The 25,806-nt window shown below is 35.8% G+C and overlaps 1 protein-coding gene across 1 annotated transcript; it reads right to left on the bottom strand.

Moving 5' to 3' along the window:
* Nucleotides 1–10,803: 10,803 nt before the first annotated feature.
* Nucleotides 10,804–15,195, bottom strand: LOC111896768 (U-box domain-containing protein 33). The gene is made up of 7 exons (XM_023892757.3): nt 14,744–15,195; nt 13,404–13,522; nt 13,200–13,309; nt 12,678–13,119; nt 12,052–12,594; nt 11,268–11,981; nt 10,804–11,189 (listed from the first exon to the last, which is right to left on the bottom strand). Exons 1-7 carry the CDS (start codon nt 15,009–15,011, stop codon nt 11,007–11,009), a joined length of 2,379 nt encoding a protein of 792 aa, XP_023748525.1. The 5' UTR covers nt 15,012–15,195; the 3' UTR covers nt 10,804–11,006.
* Between the last annotated feature and the right edge of the window lie 10,611 nt (nt 15,196–25,806).

Below are 25,806 nucleotides of genomic sequence, written 5' to 3' on the forward strand. Positions count from 1 at the left end.
TCTCTAACTCAAGTTCTCTTCTCCTGGCATGTTCTTGAATCTTGGACAAGGTCTTGTATCTATTGTTCGATACGAACTCCCTGATATCAATCTTCAACATACTCAAGTATCGAAACATCTCCACTTTCTCCGATGAGGCATATTCTGGAAAAAAACAAGGCTCTTTCGACGATCTCATCCACTAACTCAGTGGTCTGTTTGTGTGAAAAATATTCCTGAGTGAGTCGCTCCCTCTCTACTGGTGGAACATAATATGGCTTGAACTTCTCAATGAACCGCTCCTAAGTCACCACACTCTTCTCCATCGGATAATAGTTCTTGGTGACAAAGTTCCATTAGTCTTTTACTCCTAGACATAAAAGATTCTACGTATATCTGAACTTTAGGTTCGATGGACAAGAACAAGTGTAGAATGATCCTTCCACATCCAAGATCCACCTCATGGAAACAATTGGATTTTTAACACCATCGAACTCTGGGGTTTTGGTGTTGTTGAACTCTCGATAAGACATCTCCTTCTCTCTAGGTGAAGCTGCAACAGCGACAACAACAGTGGCTACGAAAACAACGGTACTGACAATGGCAGCGTACCATTCATCAAACAAAGCTATCAATTCATTCTTAATAGTTCCAAACATTTCCGGAAGTATCTCTCTTACAGCTGCTGATACAGCCGCATCTATCCAACCGCATATCTCAGTTTCGCTTGGTCCTAACCCTTTAGATCCAGAACCCGACTCGCTTGCTCTTGTAATCATTACCATGTTGAAGGCGTAACAAGAATGGATTAATACAAATCAAACTAGCTCTAAAGGGATATTCGAATCCTCTCTAGTTCCTTAGCAACTTTGTGACCTTTCTTGAGTATTGTATGGATCTTGTGTTTCTGGTAGTATGGGCCCATACTACCTTCCACACTAGATCCAAGAATTGCTCCGAGATTTCCAAGTTACTACACTCATCTACTGATAGGCCTTTTTCACACACCTAGTGTTATAAGGGCCTAATTACTCATGTTCGCAAACTTTACTAGATCTTTGCATCTTTACCGCTGCCATACTTTGCGAATATAGGACTTATTAAAAACATAATAAGTTTCCTAGGTGTGTGATACAGCCGCATCTATCCAATCGCGTATCTCAGTTTCGCTTGGTCCTAACCCTTCAGATCCAGGACCCGACTCGCTTGCTCTTGTAATCATTACCATGTTGAAGGTGTAACAGGAATGGATTAATACAAATCAAACTAGCTCTAAAGGGATATTCAAATACTCTCTAGTTCCTTAGCAACTTTGTGACCTTTCTTGAGTCCTGTATGGATCTTGTGTTTCTGGTAGTATGGGCCCATAATACCTTCCACACTGGATCCAAGAATTGCTCCAAGATTTCCAAGTTACTACACTCATCTACTGATAGGCCTTTTTCACACACCTAGTGTTATAAGGGCCTAATTACTCATGTTCGCAAACTTTACTAGATCTTTACATCTTTACCGCTGCCAAACTTTGCAAATATAGGACTTATTAAAAACATAATGAGTTTCCTAGGCTTTCCTTCTAAGATTCTTACATCCCTCTTTACTATTGGTTGATGAATAACTTCTACTAATATTAACTAAATATCAGATGGTACGATTACATGCGTCTAAAATCAAACAATCTGGTGACTAAAAGATCTTACACTATGGCGATTAGACTCAGACGAGAGCTACACAATAACGCCAAATCAAGCAATCTAAAACTCTTTAATTCTGGGAGCATGCAACCTAACATATTTTTCAAATAACTAATCCATATCAATATATGTTCTAAGCAGCAATTAACAAGCAAATTCATAGGCTATAAGGCATCTTAAGTATCAGACAAATCTAACCAGCAATTTCCGAGAAGATCCCTAGCCTACATACTAGCATGCATTTCTAACATTTCATATATCAATAAGCATAACAAATATTAATATTTTGGGAATCACTTTCCTTTCTAAGTTTAGGCTGATTGCATGCATCACATTCTTTCCTTTTTGTATTATTTATTTTTATGAAAAGATGTATTAATTACTTAGATCCTTAGTTTGAGTCTGGAATCACATGAGTGTTCATCCAGTTCACTCAAACCAGGGCTCTAATACCAACTTGTAACTTCTTGATTTTCAATGCAAAATTTTCATTAAAATATTATCAGTATATGATTACATTTATGTGGAAACATGTTACGAATGCGCGTGTGTACAATCTAACCTTGCCTTTCACATGAGTACCTGAAAAAACATTTATTTTCTACTGGGTAATCACGAAGCTTAGTGAGTTCCCTAAGATATCATATACCATAATACATATACATGCACATAAATGGGCCTCGCCCAAACTACGTAATGGGCCCCGTCCAACTACCTAATGGGCCCCACCTAACACATATAATGGGCCCCACCCAAACTACATGACGGGCCCCGCCCGATATACATAACCATACATAAAGAATACATATTAGGTTCTACTTATACAAGTACATAGAAGTTATACTATCAGCTCTATTTTACTAACTCTTACATCCTAACATACATGGGTATATATTGTAATACAAGATATAGTGAGATGACTCACCTGGATAGTTACTCCGAAGATTAACCGATATCCCTTCGGCGTAATGAGTAACACGTCTAACAGATATTAACCTAGAATACTATAGCTTATCAGTTCGTAGGACAATCTGATTATGAAAGTTAGATCCATCACTAATCCCAATGAATATAAAGAGTTCTATCAAATATGGATCAGCCAGGCTGGATAGTTTTGGCATATAGATTTTCTGAAATCCAACAAGCAAGCCAACGCGCCCATTCTAGACACCTCTCCGTAAGTAGATCAATCATCCTTATAACTGGAATTAGTGATAAATCCTATATATCCATAACAAGGACTATGAATATAAATATAAGATACACTAGAAGCGTAGCTTAACTTACAGGGGTCCTAGTGAAAATTGGAAATATCGCAAGTAGTGCTTTGATACTGAGCACTTCTATTTCACTAGGCTCTCAAATGCCTTAGGGTTTCACTACTGAAGAATTCCTCAGACACTCGAAAGTATCTCTAGAGGTCGAATTTAGAGAGAGATGTATGAGAATTGGGTGTGAGAAATAAAGAAGCTTGATCCAGTATTTATAAGGATGAAAATGGAATGCGCGCCTCGCACCCTCTCTGTATGTGCCGCGTACTTTGTCAGGTGAGTGACGTGACTCCATGCAGAATGTGACACGTGTTGGCTTCTGGGGAGTGTGTCAGCGCGCACCTCGTTGGCGTGTGCGCTTGCAAGTGAGATTTTCTGATTTTTCAAAAAATCATGTATTTTTCATACGAACTCCGTTTTCGACATTTCTTATATCCACGCGTAGCTATCGACGAGATCTACAAATTTCGGTTAGACTCTGTTGACTAACTCTCACTTTATTTTTAAACCTCTATTTTTAACAAACTTAGATTGTTAAAGCCCATATAAAAGTCATAGCTCTCTCATACGATATCCATTCTCGACTGTCTTTATATCAACAGTTAGGTACTGACAGGATCTTCAACTCTCATTTAGATTGTATTTCCTAACATCAACCGATCTTAATTTTGGTTTCTGTGTCACACACTGCTACCCTGAAACTTCTGAAAATCATAACTTCCTCAAGCGAAGTCAGATTTACGCGTTCTAAATGTGCACACTCTTGCTTTTACGACTACTTTGAGTTTTGGAAAGACTATTTATCCTAAATGGCCCTCTATCAAAAAGTCAGTTTAACATAACTGGTCATTTATACTGTAAGGAAAAAATGGGTTATTACAGTCTTAGTATCCATATTTCATATTAGCAAGCATGAAGTGCTAAAATATATGCTCTAAATCTGTTAAGAGGGACCCCTTGAATAAAGCTTTCAAAGACTTCATTTATATTGTTACAATTTGGAGAATAAGAACCCATGGACGGTTACACATATAAAGACGAGTCATGACAAAAAATTTAAATACTTTTTCGTGGCTATCGGTTGCGCGGTAATATATCTTTTATAATGAGTTCTTTAAATTTATTGTTGTTACATGTGTTCACTTTAATGAATAATATATTTATAATTATTTTGTAGGTTCAAGTGTTTCAAACATGTTTGTGTCATATTATTATCATTGACGGAACACACCTTAAAGGGAACTACTTGGGCAAGATGTTCCAACTGAGTAAGAACAACTAGATGAATTGATGGTTGTATTACCACCATTGATGGACAAGCAACAACACGGGCGACTACGAAACCATAATTGTATCCCTTCCTAAGCTGAATGCCCACACAAGCAGAAACTGTGAGGCTCAGTTTACCGTATATTAAAAAAAACTGAATATTCAAGTAAGACCAAGTCAAGTGTCAAAAGTAACGTTAAGTCTAAAAGTAGATTCAACGTCAAAACTAGTAACAAAAAGAAGTCAACGATATGATAATGTTGTCTAAAAAATCGTAGTGATATTTGTGTGAAAGTAGAATATTTTAGAAATTGTCGTTTGGCCTGATAAACTTATTTTTCGCTATGTCGTGATAAGGAAATTGTTTAAAACATACATAAGAAAAAACGATAACTCAAATTTTAGAGTAATCTGGAACATCTATCCAAATGGCACTTGCAAAATTAGAATATTTCTAAGATTTGTTGATCTAGCATACATATATAAGCAAATATAATCATATAATTGCCTTTAAACCACTAAAAATGACATAAATAAAAATAAATACCTATATAATTTCATAAATTATCTAGGTTTTAACATATAATTTAAATTAAAGACATAATTATAAAGATAATGGAAACTTAAATATAAAAAATGACACTCTTCATCATTAGAAGAAGACATTTGCAGTTGAATTTGGTAGTCCGAAATTACTGTGTTTGAAATGGAGTATGGAATGTAGTCCAGTATTAGTCACTTTGAAATGAAGTCTGAAATTGTATTTATAGAGGGACCATAATATCAGGTGAGATCTTATACCTATTACCAATTTCAACATACGAGTCCAGAATGACTCATTTCAGATTTTGAGGTCATTTTTCAAAAAACAAATTGTGGTTATTGTTTTTTGTTTTATTAGTTGAACGACGTTTCTTGTCACATATGAGTAACTTCACAATCATAGATAATTACATTAGTACAATTTGACCAAAGATTGATGGGTAAAACCAAGGTTCTAAATAACGTGAGGCGTGGCTTGGCGGCAAGGTAAAATTTAAGCTATGACAAGCCTCGGCGAGTCATGACGTTTTTCAAGGCGTGACTATCTTCTATATATTACAAGAGATAAATCATATAATTATTGGTTTTTATCAAGTATATCAAGTTTTTAGAAGTGTTATATCGCGATAAAAAAAATCAAAAAAAAAAGTTAACAAAAACTCAATTATTTTATTCCCGATAAAAAAACAAAAAAAAACAAAAAAAATTTGCGCCTTGAAAAAAACTCGCGCCATATCGCGATAAGGCGCGCCTAGACACGTTATTTGGGCGTCACGCTTAACAAACCCGCCTTGGACGTTTTCATAACGGCTACACCACGCCTCACGCCATGGCACGCCTTGAGGCGCGCCATGGCGTGTTTTTTAGAACCATGGGTAAAACATTAGGGACAAAACTTTTAATTTTTTTTCCTTAAAGAAAATGAATTGTTACTTGAGTCCATCACTTTGTTTTATTGTTAATGTTGCTTATAAAAATTAAATATAAATATATAGGCATATTGATAAGTTTTATTATTTCATATAAGGAAAATAATAATTATAATGGGGAAACAATATCTAAGAAATAAATGTTTGAAATATTTTTGGAGGGAAAATCGGGATCATTAAAATATTTTGTATGAAGAAAACACAAATCTAGATTAGGTGAAATGATGGATGATATTACTGACGAATATTATTTTGGAAGGAATTATAGTTTGTAAGGTATAATACTATGATAAAATTCGAAATATGTATATATATTTTTTGTATAAATTTATAAATTTTATTGTTACTATATAAAGATAAAACAAAATAGGTCGGTATGTTATTAAAAAAATCATTTTGTTTTAGTGTTAATGTTGTTTATAGAATTGATATATATATATATATATATATATATATATATATATATATATATATATATATATATATATATATATATATATATATATATTGGTAAGTATATTATTTTATATGAGGAAAGTAATAATTATAATGGGACAACATTATCTAAAAATAAATGTTTGAAATATTTTTGGAGAAAAAAAATCGGGATTGTTAAGAAAAATTATATTTAGAAATACAATTTTAAATTTGGTGAAATTATGGATGAAATTAATGAAGATTAAATTGATAGGTTACGATTGAATCCGATTTTGAAAAATTTAAATTTGATAAAGGAAACGTGTAAATTATCAAAATAATTTTTTTTATGGATATAAGGTAAACACAAATTTAAATTTGATAAAAGAACGCCTAAGAAATAAATGCTTGAAATATATTTGGAAAGGAAAAATCGGGATCATTAAAAATATTATATAAGGAAAATACAAATTTAAAATTAGTGAAATTAAAAATGAAATTAATGACGATTAAATTAGTAGGTTACGATCAAAATATGATTTTGGAAAGTATGAATTTGATAAAGGAAACGTGTAAGTCATCAAAATATAAAGTTTTAAATGCTGGGGGACATATAAAAAAATACATATAAAGTTATAAAAAGCCGACACAATAAAAAAAAATAAGATAAGGCAACATAAAAAAATATATCCTAATAAATAAGAATTATTTTTTCACATGTTTTTTTTTTCATTCATTTTGCCACATGACAATTTTTTGTATTTTTGAATTAACTATTTTCCACTTGTCATTTTTCTATGTTTTTCAATTGTTTAAAAATGTTACTTAATTATATTGTTATATAAACATAATCATTCTAATTAGACTTTCCTTCCACAATAAAGTTACTTAATTTAAATCTATATTGAGAACCAATATACCGTTTTTTCACTACATTAAATATTAACAACTATTTCATTTATTCAAATAAAATCATAAAGTATAATTGATGGAATGTTAAATGTTAAATGGGTTTAATTTTAGTATACCATTAATGAAAATTCTTTTCTAAATCATGATTGGTTTATTTTAAATAGATTATGAATATAAGTGTCAGTTTTTATGTTTGTTCTTATTTATTTGATGTTCGCAAGAACTTTGTATTACACTTGATGCAACTTTGAATAATTTTGGTATATCATCAGTGTAATTTGGTATATATATTTTAATTATATGAAATATCAAATAATAACATTTCATTACTATTATGATAATTTAGTTTATATATTGCATTTTTACTAATGTTAACATCTTATTTTTTTTTAATAATTGTAACGTTTTTACTCATTGTACTTTTACAAATCTCCTAATATCTTATATTTTTTTTTATCTTACTTTATAATTATTTATAAATATGCTACTTTCAAGATTGATTGTCTTAAATACGAAACTTTGTTTACTGATTTCGACCAAAAAGGGTTTCCCATGACCGATATATGATCTTTCAAAGACAAAAAAAACATGCACAGATTATAGAAAAATGTTGAAATAAGAGCTTTGAATTTTTAAAAAAAAAAAACCACATACGCACATTGCTATTAACTAAATATATTAAAAACAAAATAGAAATTACAATGCACTTTGTATCCACTGGACACAGGTAAAACAACGCAAAAGAAATTTAGAAATTGCAATTCAAAACATTATAGATTAAAGTCAAAGTACATTGCTATTAACTAAATCCGTTAAAAACCAAGAATTATGGGCAAATATTTCAAATTAGTAGCAATATAATACTGATAATTAAAAAAGCTAAAGGGTAAATGGTAGTTTTCAATCATCAACTACCGTGCAATCCAAACAATCACAGAAAAATTTAATTACGTAAGACACACATACATACATACAGTTAATCAAAAGTCAATGTGTTTTTCTCATGGGCATTTATACCAAACATGCAAAGTGTAACATCAAATGTAAGGTTAAAAAAACAAAAGTAAAGCATTGAAAAACTAATATTAACATTTATGATCAAGATTATCCATGCGTTCAAAGATCATAGTCAAATACAACACTAATGAGAATCAAAAAGTCGAATACAATTAATAAAATTAAAAATATCATATTAAAGAAGGAACCTAGGTGGCGAACGTGATGCTCGAAAGGGTGATGTTGTTCGAATGTGATGTTGTAAGGGTCTGAAGAAAACATAATGTACGAACAACAACACATGATTTATATATAACTTTCAACAATGATTATGGAAAGGATATCAAATTTCTAATTCTTTGATTCATTGAAATTGAGCGACAATATCTCATAATTTTATAGATATGTTTCATATAATAGATGTTAAATGAAACAATATACGAAAGTTGCCAGCTAAGAACGTGATTTTAATTATGAATGAACAAAATTTACTTTCAAAAATTATGATGAGGTTTACACAATTTGAATACATTCCTTTTAGAAATGACGTTAACATAAAATCAGTTAGTCAAACTTTCAAATTTAGTCAATGATAATTTTATTTTATTTTATTTTAGGATGACATCATCAAAATAATGTAAGGGTTGAAATTAATCAAGGAAATACAATCAATGACCCTGATTGTTGAAAGTGATGTCATCAGGTTTCTCTTTTAATATATATAGAGATTAGAAAGTGGTTAGATTAATCAATTTCCCAAGTTGTAATTGTAACTACATTCTTGCATGCATACAAATGATCATTAAGGCAATCTTTCAAGTTTCATGATATAAAATAAGGCTTTAGGTCATTTTTTGTCACTTAACTTTTGACATTATGCTCATTTTATCACTTAACTCATTTTAGGTTTTAAAAAGTCATCGAACTTTTAAATTTATGCTACAATGGCCATTAAACTTTTGGTTGTCACTTCACTTTTGGATTTGTGCTCATTTAGTCACTTAACTTTGAAAGTGTGCTCATTATTATAACTTTATTTTAAAGTTTCGTGACTAAATGAACACACTTTTAAAATTTAGGTGACTAAATGAATACAAAGCCAAAAGTTAAGTGACCAAACCAAAATTTAGGTGATTAAATGGGCATAGAACCAAAAGTCCGGTGATCTTTTAAAACTTAAAATGAGTTAAGCAACTAATGTGTTGTTTGTTTTTTTTCTAAAAAAACCATTTCTGACCATTTATTATTGTGTCACGCAGCACATGCGCATCACTTGACCCTTCGCAGTTGTTTGTTTTTCAGAATACTTATGACTTAAAAATTGTTGCGCGTGTGCTGCGTAGCGCAACACTTGACCCTCTGCTTTAAACCTCTTCACACCTTACTTTAACTTATTGCAACAGTCTGTCGATGTTAAAAAACAAATAGACTTTTTATTACATGCTGCAGCCGTTTGGGCCCCCTTTTCTGCTACAGAGGGTTGCAGAGGTGGTCTGCAAACTTCAAACACTTTTGCTTCGAAAAAACAAACAACACCTAAATAAGCACAAAGCCAAAAGTTCGGTGACATTTTTAAAACTTAATGAGTTAAATGACAAAAAGAACACAAAGTCAAAAGTTAAATAACAAAAAATGACTTAAACCCTAAAATATAACATGCTTTAAAAATTATGGCATGCTCGTCATGTATAGAGGCGAGGCCACGACGCGAGGTGAACAAATGTCGGCTCTCTGTCAAAAAAGATCAGGCCCAATTATGTCAGTCCAGAATACCTAATCTCTTGGGCCTTGGCTGTGTAATTCGGGCCAAAAATCCGTTAGTATAAACTAGCTCTGACCTGGTAAAAAAAACCGTTTTTTCAAGTATATTAGTGTTTGTGAAGGGTTAATGAACTAGAAAGGTAATGAACTTTAGTCTTTGTTCACATTAAGGTAACTATGTTTTTTTCGTACACATTTGATCATTGAACTTGTTTGACCTGTTTAAAATAAGGTAATATGACTGGTAATTAGCAGTAACATTATCCTATTATGAACAGGTCAAATAAGTTTACTAGTCAAATGCATACGAAAACATGGTTACCTAAATGTGGACAAAAGCCACAGTTCCTTACCCATTTTAGTAATATTATGTTCTTTATGTTAAGTGCAAGTAGTCATAAGATTCATTAATGTGACATGAAATTGGGTTGTCCGGTTTTTGTGTATGAGGAGATGGTCAAGTCTAAGGCCAACCCAGTTTAGGCCCAACTAGTTAGGGATTGGGTTGTATACACTTAAGGGACTACGATGTATGTGCTTTAAAGACTTAGTAACACAGCCTAACCCATGACTAGCCGGGACTGAACTAGATTATACCAAGTCTAACCTAATTGTTCATTGTTGTCGGAGCCTAATCCTAGGGTAAAGTCCCTGAGACGGTTCTTGTCCAATATTAACAAAACTGGTAAGAAATTTAGTTTTTGTCCATATTTAGGTAACTATGTTTTTTTTTTTTACATATTTGACCAATAAACTTGTATGGCTTGTTCATAATAAAATAATATTACCGTAATTACCAGTCATAATATCCTATTTTGAACAAGTCAAAAAAGTTTAGTGGTCAAATTTGAATGAAAAAAAAAACATAATTACCTAAATATAGACAAAGACTAAAATTCATCATCAGCTTTTTAGGTCACTAACCCTTTTATGAATAAATTCAAAACAAAAATTATTTTTACTACGTCACCCTTATTTTGCATTCTAGACGAAGTACAACCATTCTTGCACATAGTACTACAAGAACACTAATTTGCAAAAACCCAATAAATCTATATTCATTAAACTTGTACATATGTGATTGAGCTCATTCCTCACTACAACAACTCAAGCAATGGCCAATGAGCCGATTTTACATCTTTTAACTATCATGTTCTATGACTATGTTATGCAATAGTACAACCAACAATGCGCAAGGTACAACTATATGTACGACCACGATAACTCAAATACGCTCAAGGATTGCAAAGCCAATCCTGAATCGCAACTCGAAGTGAATGGTTCGGAGTTAGATCCAAATGACTAAGTTTCAAATTTGTCATCGGAGAAGTTTCCCGCCCGTTTTTAAACCACCCATACAACGCTTCTCCTTCATATGTAAAACCATCCGCCGCCAGCTGAGGATCATACATGATTTCCTGCAAGAAAAAAACCATTAATCCTGCTTCACATGTTCTACTAAACTCAAATCCAACGAAGAAGATGGTGTTACTTACCTTTAAAATCGGACACAAGAAAAAAGGAGGGATTCGTCGGTCTTCAATAACAGACAACTGTTCAAGTTCTTTAACCAGAACCGGTGAGACCACCGGCCGATCTCTAGTGTTTGATTCACAGCACCGGAGACCCAAATCGGCTAACCGTTTAACCACAAAGCTAGGCCATTCTCCGGCCGATGCATCCAAAATCGAGGTCAATTTTGAACTGGAAACCACCTTTCTTACTTCGTTACTTAATCCAGGTGACTGATTACCTGTGAGTAGCCACAGGATAATCATCCCAAAAGAATAGACATCAGATTTCGCTGTTAAATTTCCAGTTTGAAGAACCACCGGATCAGTAAACGAAAAGGGTCCGCTCCCTTCTTCATATAGGCGAAAGCTACGGCATCGGAATGTTTCCTCGTTAACCAATGGGGAAAATCTAAAATTGCAGAGCTTACAGGATAGTTCAGAATCAAGAAGGATGTTTTTGGGTGTTAAATTCCCGTGTATGATCTCTTCGGGTCGAGAAGTGTGCAAGAACATAAGAGTATTTGCGATTTCGGAAATGATTCGAGTTCGTGTTTTCCAGGAAAATGAGCTGCTTTTGTTGGAAAGACAACTCTCGAGGCTTCCAGGCATGTATTCGTAGACTAGGGCATATGCTTCGTGACATGTGCCGATTAATTTCAATATATGCTTATGATCCAGTTTCCCAACAACTCGAACCTGCGTTCGAACAAATCAAATTCAAAATCGTGTGTTTGAGAGAGAAATAAAGAGAGAAAGAGAGATTAACCTCTTGCTGAAACTCCGATTGTGCTTCCAGGTTATTCGGATGCAGTTTCTTTATAACGACTGTTCTATTCGACATTTCACCTTTAAAAACGGAAGAACCATACATTTCATATCCAATCTTGAAGCTCTCAGAAAAACCGCAAGTTGCAGTTTCCAAATCCAGATATGAAAACTCCGGTGGTCTCGCCGCCGTAGATTCATCTGTACAAGATATACTTCCCGCAGGTTCACGAATTTTCCACCTATCGAGCCACTTTGCTGCTTCAAATCTTTGTCTTTGAACTGTTTGTTTTTCGATCTTTAGAGTTGTAATTGATGCTTGAATGAGTTTCAACTCTTGAGCGGATTCTTCACGTCTACGGTTTGCTTCTTGTACTTGATTCTCTAAGATCGCTATGTTTCTCATCGCCTTACGCAGTTCGTTTGCTGCCATTTCTCTTCGTTCCAAGAGTTGTTCATGCTCTCGTTTTGCACAATTTAGCGTCTCCTCCGCAGCTTTTCTTAGTTCAAGTTCTTGCGCATAAGCAGATTCATAAGCCTTCACCTACAAAGTCAAACCAAAGCTTGAAAAAGTCAAAAAACAAGATACCTCACATAACATATTCGATTTTTTCGTAAAGATTTTACCTTGCTAATTGCTTCGGAAGCTTGTGCTTCTAATCTTTTTCGTTTTAAGAACTCTTGAAACGCTTCATTCCTGGATGCTTCTGCCTCCATGTTGACTTCTTCAAGTTGTTTGTATAACAAAGCTTCTTCTTCATGTTCTGTAGACGACGAACACCCAGAATCTGAAGAAGTCTTCACCAGTGAACGATGTGGACTAATCGATCTCGATCTCGGACAATGGTAAACTTGCTGTAACCCCCTTTCCACTCCGGGGTAATGCAATGATTGAGATCTCAAAGTGTTGGAATCTTGATGAATCGATGGTGGCATAACATCGTAGGATTCAGAAGGTTCTTTCGTGTAAATAAGTTTACCTTTATTAACAAACCAAATTTGACAAAATGGAGGAGCGTTTTTGGCAGCGTAACTTGATTTGCTTGAGTTCTTCGTCACCTTCATCCAACTGTGTATGAATGTTAGGATTACAGGGTTCATCAGTTGATCATGAAAATTAGGGTTTCAAGTTAATTAATTAACACCTACGTCTCTGGCACAGCTCCCATAACAAGCTTCTGTACGCCATATTCGTTGACTAAATCCATAATTCCCTTACGAACTTGCTCATTTTCAGTGGTCACGAAGCTTGCATTAACCTAAATATAAGATGTACATGTTAACTATATATGGAATCAGAAAAGTTGTATGAGCATTTAAAACTTTGGTTATTATAGAAGGGACTTAAGGCACCTTTGATCGAGAGCAAAGGCTCATGTAATCAAGAAGAAGCTTGTCTGTCTGGTTCTTCTCTTCTCGTCTATATGCAGACACGACATCAGGGTTTGCTTGAGTTGCAGGTAGTTTACCGACTGCATTAAAGAACCACACATCATATTATAATGGCTTTATAACTGAAAGATGAACTTCTTCTTTCATATGTTCATACTAAACAATTGGAGTTATATATTTTTTTAATGCTGTTTTTTTTATGAGGTTCAAATACGATTGGATTTTAATATTTTAATAATGTAGGTTTTTTTGGTTAAAGTTTTCATATTCAATACGCATATCTAAAATTTCAGATATCTGAATTTTAGGATATATGATGAACACCATGTTGGAAATAAGGTAGGATTAAGTGTGTATGAACCCCATGTTGAAAATAAAGTAGGAAATCATATAATATATCAACAACATACACTTTAATCATGTAAAATATGGAATCACAACCACTACAATAGCAAACTTGTCATTACCACTAGGACAACTAGATTTATTTTTTGGCAACTAGCGTAGTTTTTTTTTGCTCGTACATAAAATATGTTTGAAGTATGTTGACTGTTTAATAATTGTGCATTAGGTTTGATGATTAAAATTCTGAACTGTGTGTCTATGTTATTAAAATATGGGCTACACTCGGTCAAACTTGTTTCTGCTAAGGTTGAGGTTTTCTTGTAGATAAAAGATATTTCTTTGATCCTGAAGTATGTTGTAAAATAATATTTTGTTATCGTGCTATATAAGTTATTTATTGGCAAATGTTTTTTTGTAGATAAAAGATATTTCTTTGGCTAATTGACCTCGATTCCCAATATCATTGGCAAATGTTTTTTTTTTACCACAAGTAGAAGCAGCAGCCAAAAGTGCAAAACATTACTAGATATGAGGTATTGCTTTCCACTTAATCAACGAGACGTTGTCTTCAAATCAATGTCAAAATCAAGGGGACAAATTTGAACCTCAAAAGCAATGCGAATCAGAGATCTTTTTGAAGAAAATGGTGATTAAAATTTAGTTAATTTGTATAGAAGGCTTTACATCAAGAACATTTTCAGGTTGAATTTGCAATGAAATCATATTAATTTTGAGTTTGGAAAATAGTATACGTGACCTAAAAAAAAAAGCAAACTATTGTTCTGCATCTATCTACCTATCCAATTGTTAGTCGGGCTTGGGTCAAAACATGAACACATTCAACTACAGAAAAATCAAAATTCGAATAAGCCAATTATGGACATAACTACCCTTCAATTTATATCAAAATCAAAATAGATTTGCATTCAGAACAAAGGGATTGAAATTTAACTCACGAAGTGTTGGAATCAAGGGAGAAGGTTGATGAACATGAAGTACGCAAATCTCTCGACCTCTAAACCTCCGAAAAGTCCAGTGAAACAAAGACACTGCCTTTTCCACCGACTTCCCAACAGCCACATAAACCTTATCACCACGGAAAACATCCGCCGCCACCGGACTGTTCAGGTGAAACCCATCTTGGGAACTCGCCGCTGGAGAAAACCCAGAACAGCCGTCGGTGGCCATGGTGACAGGAGGGTGTGATGGTCTCAAAAGCTCCATTAATTGCTAAACCACACTTCACTTCAAGCGTCAGAAACTCGGATCTTTCTTCGTAAGTTCCGTTGACGTTTTTTAACACCCGTGGAGGAATTTTCGACCATTAAAGTGGGATTTTAGGGAATTGTTTATGAAAAGTGTGCTTGACTTTTAGTTAGACTCGACTGTGATGTTTGTAAAGAAACGAGTGGATTAGGTAGAAGGGAGGGCTGATTCTATTTGAATAAAAATAATGGAGGATGAAGAATAATGACAAATTCGGTGTTCATTTGAACGATGATGACGAACGATTTCAACTTTCCCGCGTTCGGTAATAAAGTTAATTCTTATAAAATAAACAAAAATTATTAACTATTAAATCAATCTAACATAATAAATGAAAATCAATTTTGCCAAATGTCATATTCTCATTAATTTTGACACATGTCATTTTTTAAGAGTTTTTGAATTATTTCTTTTTCTTTTGTCATTTTCTTAAATGTTTCATTTTTCTTAAATTTAAAATTCACATTTTAATGAGATTTATATATATAAAGTAGATCATTCTATTAAATTTCATAATAAATGCTTTACAAACTTTATTATTTACTTTATTTATTATATTCTTTGTATTTATATAAAATTATTACTTTAAAAAATATGTAATGCTTATAATTTTATATTAATTTTTTTTATAAACCCATGTAATACACGGGTCTCACACCTAGTATAATATCAAACCAGAACTCGGTTGGTTTAAGATAACTTGTGATGAATATGAGGTAAGACAGATAATATAGACTAAAATGCATACTAATAATTTAAAATTTGAAGCATGCGATTAATAAAAAAATCTCCAATGTAGTAATAAATAATGTGTGAAAGCGAAAATATTGTAAAAGTTCAAAAATTGTTGTTACTGTAGATTATACTTTTGGTCTCTATGGTATTATTTACCCATTTCTAAATGTTTGGTCACAATTTTGAAAATTTAACATCTTAATGTTGTAAGCTAGTTCATTCTAAACATAGATTTCTTTTGACTATTTTTTTATGTTTTTGTTTTTAATATGATTTCATATTTTTTTTATTTAAAAATATATGTATTTTAGTGTGATTATTAAAACTTTGGTTTTAACTATGGCGGCGTATCATAAGAAAGTGTTAGGTGGAACAGTGGTATGGTTAGCCGAAAACTAGTAAGGAGTGACGGATGATATGGTTGGCCAAAACCTGGTGTAGGGTTATGGGTTGTGGTGTTGGTTAAAAACCGATAGTGAGTGATGAATGATGTGTAAGACCTTGGGGTATGTTAGAATTTCTATACGTGAAATGATGATATGGCATACATCTTCACAAGGGAACACCGTCCTAAAGGCTAGTGGTTTGATGTGGATTGGTATGCATCATGGAGGATCACAAAGACTTTTTATTGAGAAAAATCTAGAAACTCTTATTGGCTTCTTTCTATCTCTCATTATCTTTCTCTCTCTTGTTCGCTAGTAAATACCGTAAATACCACCCTCAAAGCTAATAGACATATTTGGATGATGTGTGACGCACTTTACTAGTGAATATGTAGTCACGATACCTGATAGTCTAAAGGACGGCAGTCCTTTAATTCTTGAAAATATTTAATAAATTAAAAAAATAATAGGCAATAAGGTAAAATGAACATATTGTCTGTAGTTAATGGAGGGTCATCGACGATAACAAGTAAAGCAACCAAACATTAGCATTTTGCCATTTTCAAACCAGGAAGATAAACAGTAACAATTTTTTAAAATTTTAATTAAAATTGCAAATATGTATTAATTTAAAATTTTAATTAAAATTGCAAATATGTATTAACAACGAAAACCAAAACTATAATTTATTTTTGAAAAAAAAAACTTTTCTTTAAACAAAGACTGTATCGTTGTCTTGGCCTAAATATTAGGCCATCGGAAGTGACATTTTAGGTGCTTATATTTGAATTTGATGGTCCAATGGAGACAATTGAAAAACAATGTCACCTAATTGAAAACACTTTTCATGCTTAAATACTATGAATTATTTTTATTTTTTTTAATTTTTTTTATTATATAAAAATGCATGATATTTCGTTAACTTTGTTTAATATAAGTCGATATAAAACCAAGAGAAAACTATTGTTTCTTGTCCCTACGAGGCCAATCGATATAAAACCAAGAGTAAACTATTGTTTCTTGTCCCTATGAGGCCGGTAGGTATGGAGCGGGAAAAGAGTGAGAGAAATTTTCCCTCACCTCGTAACAACATACCAAGGGTAAGAGCATACGGTATGGACAACGAGAAGTGATGTTATTGTTGATGTGCCACTTCATAATCCTATCATAACAAGATGACACCAACCCCCTTCTTGTTAAGGAGGTGTTATGACATATCTCGTTGTGACGAAGACAAGATGCAACTGGATGTTTAATTGGTTGTTGTCTTTATCAACCAATCAAATCATTTTTTTTATTTCTCTATCTACCTCTTAACATGTTTTAACATATATAACATGTGGAACACTATTTCCCCCTTGGTGCTATATAGTTGTGTTATGTAACGTCTGTAGATCTGTGCTAGTCAATTTAAAGATGATAAGCGTCAAAAATGACTTTTTGATAGAAGAGTGTTTAGAATAAATAATCTTAATCAAGTTGTAGTATATGTCACAAGGTTTCCGTACATATAAAGAACGCTGAAATCCGAGTTATAACGAAAAAATTATGACCCGTTGAAGTTTCGCGATATATTCGACACGACACTGTAAAACGTAAATAGTGAATTTATGATAGAGCGATATTTGACCTTAGCGATCTAAACGAAAGTCGTAGAATACGTTAAACCGAGAGCGTGCATAAAAAGAACGTCTAAATCTGACTTCGTATGAGGAAGTTATGATTTTTCGAATTTTCGACTTAACGGTATGCACCCCAAAGTTCGAATATGAGATCGAGTGGTTTCTAGCCAAAACAATCTAAACGAGAATTGAAGATCTCGTCGATAGTAATGCAACTGTAAAAAGACAGACGAAAACGGATGTCAGATGAAGAAGTTATGAATTTCTAACGGAGTTTTCCTGTCCCGACCTACTAAAAATAATATAATAAAAATAAGTCAAAATTAGCCGATTGAGTCTAAACGAGAGTTGTAGAGCATAATCTCACCTACACGTGGATATAAAGAACGTCGAAAACGGAGCTCGTATGCGAAAGATATGAATTTCTGAAGTTCGGGGCGCGAACCCCGACACTGTGTCAGAGTTCACAACGTGAACTCAATGATGACGTCTCCTGGAGCCTGTCAGACCCAAGTTGCGATAACGCACCTGATGACAACTGAACTTACGACGTGAATCCAGAAAACGACCCTATAAATAGAAATCGAAGGCAGCCGATTTTGGTTGCTAATTTCTCAACCTCTCTCATATTTTTCTCATCATTAAGCCTACTTTTAGCCCCCCGAAGTCCCGATATCATCCCGACACCTGAAGCAAGTCCCAACGCTCTGAAGATCCCGAGAAGAAAAGAGTTTCAAGCTGAAGCTCTGCCCGTGAGAAGCCCGGTGTGTGAAGATATCCCAGATTCATCAAAGAATTACTACTTGAAGAGCCGTAGTGCTGTCCGACAATCGTCTTAACAAGTGAGTCTGTAGTTACTTTCTTCTTACACATAGATATGAAGTATTTGTTATGAAATACGTGCTATGTGTTTATACATTGTTTGTTTACTTGAGATGGATGTTGAATGAATGTTTTATACAAGTTTTTAAATGGTTTAAACTGTATATGTAATTTATATCTACAAATATGTTGGGTAGAACATGGGTAGACGAAATAGTTGGTGTGTGATGAAAGATGAGTTTAAGGATGAGACGAAAGATGATTTAGATCATGAGATGAGGGTGGCAGGTGAAAAATGAGTGAAACCTTTACTCAAACGATGGCCCCGTCATTCAGCAGAGTAGGGATGACAACTACGGACTATTCTAGAGAGTCCTGTGGAACACTAGCAGGCTCGCAACCTGTAGGTGTTGTGGACTTGATATTCACCGGTGTACTCTAAAAACTCTGGTAGCTATGGACTTAGTGCCTTATATAAATACGATGGTAGCTATGGATTTAGTATTGTGTAGATGAACCTTAGTAGCTATGGATTTAGTATTGTGTAGATGAACCTTGGTAGCTATGAATTTAGTACTGTGTAGATGAACCTTGGCAGCTATGGATTTAGTGTTTGTTATAGGAACCTCGGGCATCAATGGACTTTGTGCCAATTCCTTAGGTCAATCCTTAGGAATGAATGAATAAAGGATAGTTGATTCTTACGGTAAATCCTTAGGATATAAAGAAGATAATGGGGATGAGTAATTGGGTTGATTGTTTGATGATTAAATATAATAATTATATTATTGTGGGTTGAAAACCCTATATTCTCATGTCACAACTGAAAATTTTGTGTCATGTAATCTATACACTCAAGCTAATGTGAATCAAAAACTTAAGAACATGTGTGACACCTATGATTATGACATCAAAAGCTTCAATCAAATACATCATACAAGTACTACAAATAGTCATCAAACAATTGGAGACCCTAGAAGTCCTTGTTTAAGTCCATTTTGGACTAGGACTTCCTTATTGGATCCAAATGGACCAATAAGCTTCCAATTAGACTATCATGGGCTTAGAACCCTAATTGGGCTCTAATTGGACCCGCACTAATTTATTTCAACATTTTGGGCCATGTTGGGCCTAGAATGAAATGAATTAAAAGCTTTGATCCATGACTACCCTAAACTAGTCCAACAAAAAATGGAAAAAATCATACTATATTCTTTTATGTTAAAACTCACCCAAACTAACTCTAATATTGGGCTTAGGAGCAAAAGCCCAAATTTTCCTTTTTCCTCCCATGTTTTCGGCCCAAATCAAGCCCAAGAGGAGGGTTTGACTTTCTCATGCCACCTCATTATTAACCAAAGGATATCTATGCATGGAACTCATACTTCCAAGCACCCATCTCATCAAAGATCACTTCTCTTCTCTCCTCTCTCCCACTCTCGGCCATATTCAAACACACACACAAAAATTCACTCATTCTTCTCTCAAAGAAACTCTCTCATTTCTTCTCCATAATTTCGAGATTCTAAGAAGCTTTCAAGAAGATCTTGCAAGTTAATCATCATCTTAGGTAAGTTTTTACTTATATCCATGATCTAGCTACTTCATTCCATCAAAAACCTCTTCTAAATCTATTCCAACTTGTGATCATGCACCTTAGAAGTCACCAAACTCGAGATCTACCAAGGAAAGGTGCTAAGGCCGAAAATCACTTCATTTTCTTCCATCTTTTCTTCAAAAACCGAAAGCTTCAAACAAGGTGAGCTTCATACCCCCTATTTTCTGTTTTTATGAGTTTTGGGGGGGGGGATACAAGTGAAAGTGTAGATCTATATGTGTTTTGTATGCCTTGTATGATTTCCATGCTTATATGTGTGTTGTTGTGTGTTATAATGTTGGATCTAGCCATAAAACCCCTCAAAACTGAGATATACTTTATGTTAAATGATTCTAGCATCAAATATATTTCTACATACAAAGTGTTCCTAGAAAAATAGCTAAATGGCTTAGTAACATTTTCTTTGGGCTAAAAACACTATTTTTGGACCTAAAATGTGAAAAATACAAAGTTAAGGGCCCAAATTGACATATCACGAATTCTGATGGATGAGGTGTGTCAAAACAGTTTCAATAAAACAATTTTTGGAAATATACTCATTTGGAGGATTAAAAACATAAATTTCAAGGTTAATGGGCTAAAAATGACATTTTCGGCCCAATGAGGCCCATTATGCGAGATTTTCTGTTTTGGAGGGCCAAAACTGTGTTTTTCTGTAAAACAGTGGACTAATAGTGTTCCAAGTCCTTTTCAAAGGTTTAAAATGCTTTTTAAATTTAAAAAGGACCAAAGTTGCAAAAAATTTACCATTTGGGCCAAAATTGTCAAAATTGCGAAAAGAAGGGGTTATAACCGAGAAAACTGCATTTTCAGGGACTTAAAGTGTTTTCTATGAAAAATATTAATTTCAATAATTGTTGGTGTTAAAATGTCAAGAAAATTGATTTAAGGACCAAACCGGAAAGTATTTAATTAAAGGGTTGAAAAAGTAAATTTTACAAACAATGAGGGGCTGAAAACAGAAAACTTCCAAGGCTAATTCAATACACGCAATTTGATCAAATAATGGCACCGCGACTATCGACGAAATACAATACACAACAATACCAAAAGTCGTTGTTAAACGAATTGGTTCGGTCTCGAACCAATAAAATCCGAAACTACTAACACGACGACACTACGATTCATACAAGTAACGTTTGGGAATTCAATATACATGCGAGTGTGCACAGACGTCTACGCACCATCTTTGGGCCCCAAAAGTGTAAAATCTTGTTTGTTGGGCCTAGCTAGCCCAATGACCTGATCTTAAGGCCCGAAGACCTCTATCTTACGAAGTGTTGGGTTTTACCGATCTAACACAACGTAAAAGGACTTTCAATGGCTTGTATACTACTGGTCCCCAAGGGTCCTTTGGTATTGCTAGTAAAGTCGACATTTCATGCGAGGCGGGTCTGGGACCTCTCGTACATTTTTTTATCCCCAACCGGTTAATGGAGTCATCGAGGTCTTCGTGTCCTCTTTCTCTTCGGATGTGGGACTACACGTAGTCAGGGCGGTTGGATAACGTGATTAGTACAGACGACGCCTATGGGATCGTTAGTATAGCTATAAACTGGTCGTTTGTGTAATGCGTGTTTGTAGCAATTAATCATGCTCAAAAATAATCCAACGTCGCCTGGGACTGACACTACATGTTATGCAATGGTTTCAATGTAACTTCATGGAATTCAAGGAATTAGGAAAACATCGGGTTTTCCTAGGGTTTTTCAATACATACAGATTCGAAATGCATACAACTTTAATGAACAATTTCTTTTTACAAGTATAGAAACAAACAAGCATACCTATGGATCTTCACAAACGTTTTCAAAAGCTTTTCTTTTCAGAAAATATCGGATTTCTGGTGGTTTTCAAACGATACGAAACATTGTTTTTCTTCAGATACCGCTTATGAACTCACCAACATTTCACATGTTGACGTTTTTCAAAATACTTGTATTCTCAGGGAACCAGTGAGTCGAAGGAAATCGTACTCAGTGATGGCATGCAGTTTAATTATGTACGAATCGAACAATTTATTTTTGGGAATGTAATGTTTAAACAATGTACTTCATGTAAACTTTACTGGTTGTACTATATTAATGCATGGTGACGAATGTTGTTACGTTTCATATATATTCAATGTTATGGTATTCAATTGAGTCACGACAGCTCCCGAACGTTTCCGCCGCCTGGTTCGGGGGTGTGATAGGTTGGTATCAGAGCTTTGTTTATAGTGAACTAGCATGTCGAGCCACACATTGATATGCAACTATAAACCAAAAAGAGGGACTAACATAACTCTGAACAAAACAAGTAAATAAAACACGCTTGCTTGCATTAGGAATAAGGACCTAACGCCGAATCAAACACAATAATGTTGGTATCTCGGTTAATTCGGGACTGTTCTTAGTGATACCAAGGAGTGAATGTTGCTTGATCAACTACATTCCCTCCAAAGTAAAACTAACACACGTCTTGATGAGATCGGGATAGCTAAGGAACCTAAAACTATACCCTTTATCACCAAAAAGAGAATGTTCGCTTAGTCTGTATAATAGTCATAGCACCCTAGGAATAATGTTAGCATATTTACATACCCGCGCAGACAGCATGGCTGGTTTTCATCACCCTGGAGACCCCTATTTCCCTAATCAGGGAAACAACGGGTGGCTAGAGGAGGAGGAGCCTGAGGAAGAGCTTGAAGAGGAACCTGAGGAAGACCCCGAAGAGGAATCCGACGGGGAACCGGAGGCCGAAGTCGAGGGCGAGCCTGCCGAACCCGAAGAGGACGAAGAGCATTTCGAAGAGGAGCTTGAGGACAGCGAAGGGGGTGATTCGGATGCAGAGTCCGAGGTCATCAACCCCCCTTACCCGATCAGGGTGCCTGCTTATCGTGTAGGCCCCACTGGACCTACCCCTCCTTGGGGCATTGATCTTTGGAGATGGAGCAGACATCAGGGACAGCGACCCCCGTTTGGCATGTCACGTGAGTTCTTTAACCTGAGGGACGGAAGACCGGCCGATCGAGCCCTACCGGTTATGGTGAGACGATTACGGGACACCGGCGACCTTGCTCAGGGCACTGCTGATCAAGTACGCCAGTTGTGGACTAGGGTCGAGCATGCGGAACAGGAGACGCGTGACGTCCTTCGGGAGTTTCACATGAGGCAGGTAAGGTGGGAGTCTCGACTTCAGGATGCAAAACGCTTGGTGGCTCGTCTTCAGGGAGCATCCACATCTTCGGCACCACCTCCAGACGCAGCTCATCGCGGTTAGGGATAGACTTATCATAGTAGGCCATTAGGAACTATGTTATGTACTCCGACTCTATGTTTAAGTGACTACACTACTCATGGAGCCGTTATGCTGCCTAATTAGTGTCACTTATGTATGCTCTTACGAGCAAATTTTCTTGTATTAAATGCGGATAATATTAATGAACTTTTATGTGTTTTGCTATGATATTACTAGTTGTTATGTGTTGAGACGTTATGATTGTATGACCGATGGTAGTAATGTCTAGGTTCGTACCATACACCTAGTTAGTAGGATCACAACCTCACAGAAACCACATACACTCAACATCTTTCTGTTTCATGACAGAAAGATGCCTCGCCGAGCTACTCGCGGAAATCCTGAACCAACCCCGCCCGAAGTTGACACCACTGCTTTCTAGGCAGCCGTGTCTGCTGCGGTCACAGCAGCTATGGCACAACTTCACCGAGGGAACAACGGAGGAGGCAACGGGCAAGGGTCCGGAAGTTCGAACAACGGGACGAATCAAGGACCCACTAAAACGTGCACCTACAAGGACTTCACAAACGCTAAACCACGAACTTTCAACGGAACTGGAGGGGTGATCACTCTGAAGCGATGGATCGAGAAGGTAGAGTCGGTATTCGAGGTATGCGATTGCCCCGAGCAGATGAAGGTGAAGTTCGCGGCCTGCACTTTTGTGGACCAAGCACTCACTTGGTGGAACGGACACGTGGAAGCTATGACGCTCCCTGTCGCCAACTCTATCCCATGGGCAGAAATGAAAGAAATGTTAATGGCTGAGTACTGCCCCCGAGGCGAAATACAGAAGATGGAGCAGGAGCTATGGAATCTCACTGTGCAGAATGCGAACATCGATACCTACATATCGAGATTTAGCGAACTATATCTGTTGTGCCCGGGTATGATCACATCAGAAGGAAAGAAGATTGAACGATTCATCTGGGGACTGACACCTCCCATTCAAGGGAATGTGATAGCTGCGAACCCTGAAATATTTGACAGTGCGAAGAGATTGGCGAAGAGGTTATATGATCATAACAACAAAAAGGGCGAGAAGCCAGTGGAGGCTGAGAAGAAAAAGGAGATTGATGGCAGGAAAGGGAAGAACAACAAGAGAAAGGGGCGTCAGGGCCCCGAGACCTCTAAAAAGCAGCAAACAGTGGCAGTTAACGCTGTCACCGCACCGGTTCCAGCCACACCACATGCTCCAGCCTCAGCTGCTTCAAATGCTTCAAGACCCTATTCCAGTAATCTTCCCAAATGCAATAAGTGCGGTTTCCACCATCTTGGCGAATGTAGGGAATTCCATTGCACCAGTTGCAACCGAAGGGCACACACTGCAAGGTTCTGCAGGGCTTACCCTCCTCAGAACCAAAGTCAGGGAAACAACCACAACAACAACAACAACAACCACCGCAATAACAACAACACCAATGCCGGCGGCAACAATGCAGAGCCTAGCCACACCTGCTTTGGGTGTGGAAGGACGGGGCATTTCCGCCGAGATTGCCCTAACAGCAACTCAGGAAACAGAGGAGCAGGAAGGATGCTGACTATGGGTCAGGGAGATGCAGTTCAGGACCCCGCAGTTGTGACCGGTACGTTCCTCCTAAACCACACTTATGCATGCATCTTATTTGACACCGGAGCGGAGCGAAGTTTCGTAAGCGAGAAGTTTAAACATTTATTAAAACAACAACCCCAGAAGCTAAATGAAACCTATACGGTGGAAATGGCCAATGGGAAGACCGAATCCACTGGGGAGATCTACATCGGATGTACCCTAACCCTTAACCAACACGTCTTTCGAATAGACCTAATGCCAGTATCAATTAGGAGTTTCGATGTGATTATCGGCATGGATTTGTTAAGCCTCCACCATGCTGAGATTATGTGCCACGAGAATGCCGTTCGCCTTCGTCTCCCAAATCACGAAACCCTAGTAATTTACGGAGACAAACCCAGTACGAATCTTCGTCTCATCTCGTGCATCAAGGCACAAAAACATCTGCGAAAGAACAATTTGGCGTTCTTGGCTCACATAGTGGACAAGACCAAAGAAGAAACTAACATCCAAGATATTCCGGTAGCGTGTGAATTTCTAGACGTGTTTCCTGAAGATCTTCCAGGAGTACCCCCAGAGAGACAGGTTGAGTTCCGAATCGACCTCGTTCCAGGAGCAACTCCTCTCGCTAAATCACCATATCGGTTGGCTCCTGCTGAAATGCAGGAACTGTCCAGCCAACTCAGTGAGCTTCTGGACAAGGGATTTATCCGACCTAGCTACTCGCCATGGGGAGCCCCGG

This window comes from Lactuca sativa, chromosome 8, assembly GCF_002870075.4.
Source record: "Lactuca sativa cultivar Salinas chromosome 8, Lsat_Salinas_v11, whole genome shotgun sequence".
Taxonomy (NCBI): domain Eukaryota; kingdom Viridiplantae; phylum Streptophyta; class Magnoliopsida; order Asterales; family Asteraceae; genus Lactuca; species Lactuca sativa.

Bases quoted from the DNA above. Each gene is read 5' to 3' on its own strand.
- LOC111896768 (XM_023892757.3), bottom strand. From the start codon at position 15,011: ATGGAGCTTTTGAGACCATCACACCCTCCTGTCACCATGGCCACCGAC. The intron at 13,523-14,743 runs GTGAGTTAAATT...TCTTTAATGCAG, and splicing joins TCCCTTGATTCCAACACTTC to TCGGTAAACTACCTGCAACT. The intron at 13,310-13,403 runs GTGCCTTAAGTC...TCTTATATTTAG, and splicing joins GCCTTTGCTCTCGATCAAAG to GTTAATGCAAGCTTCGTGAC.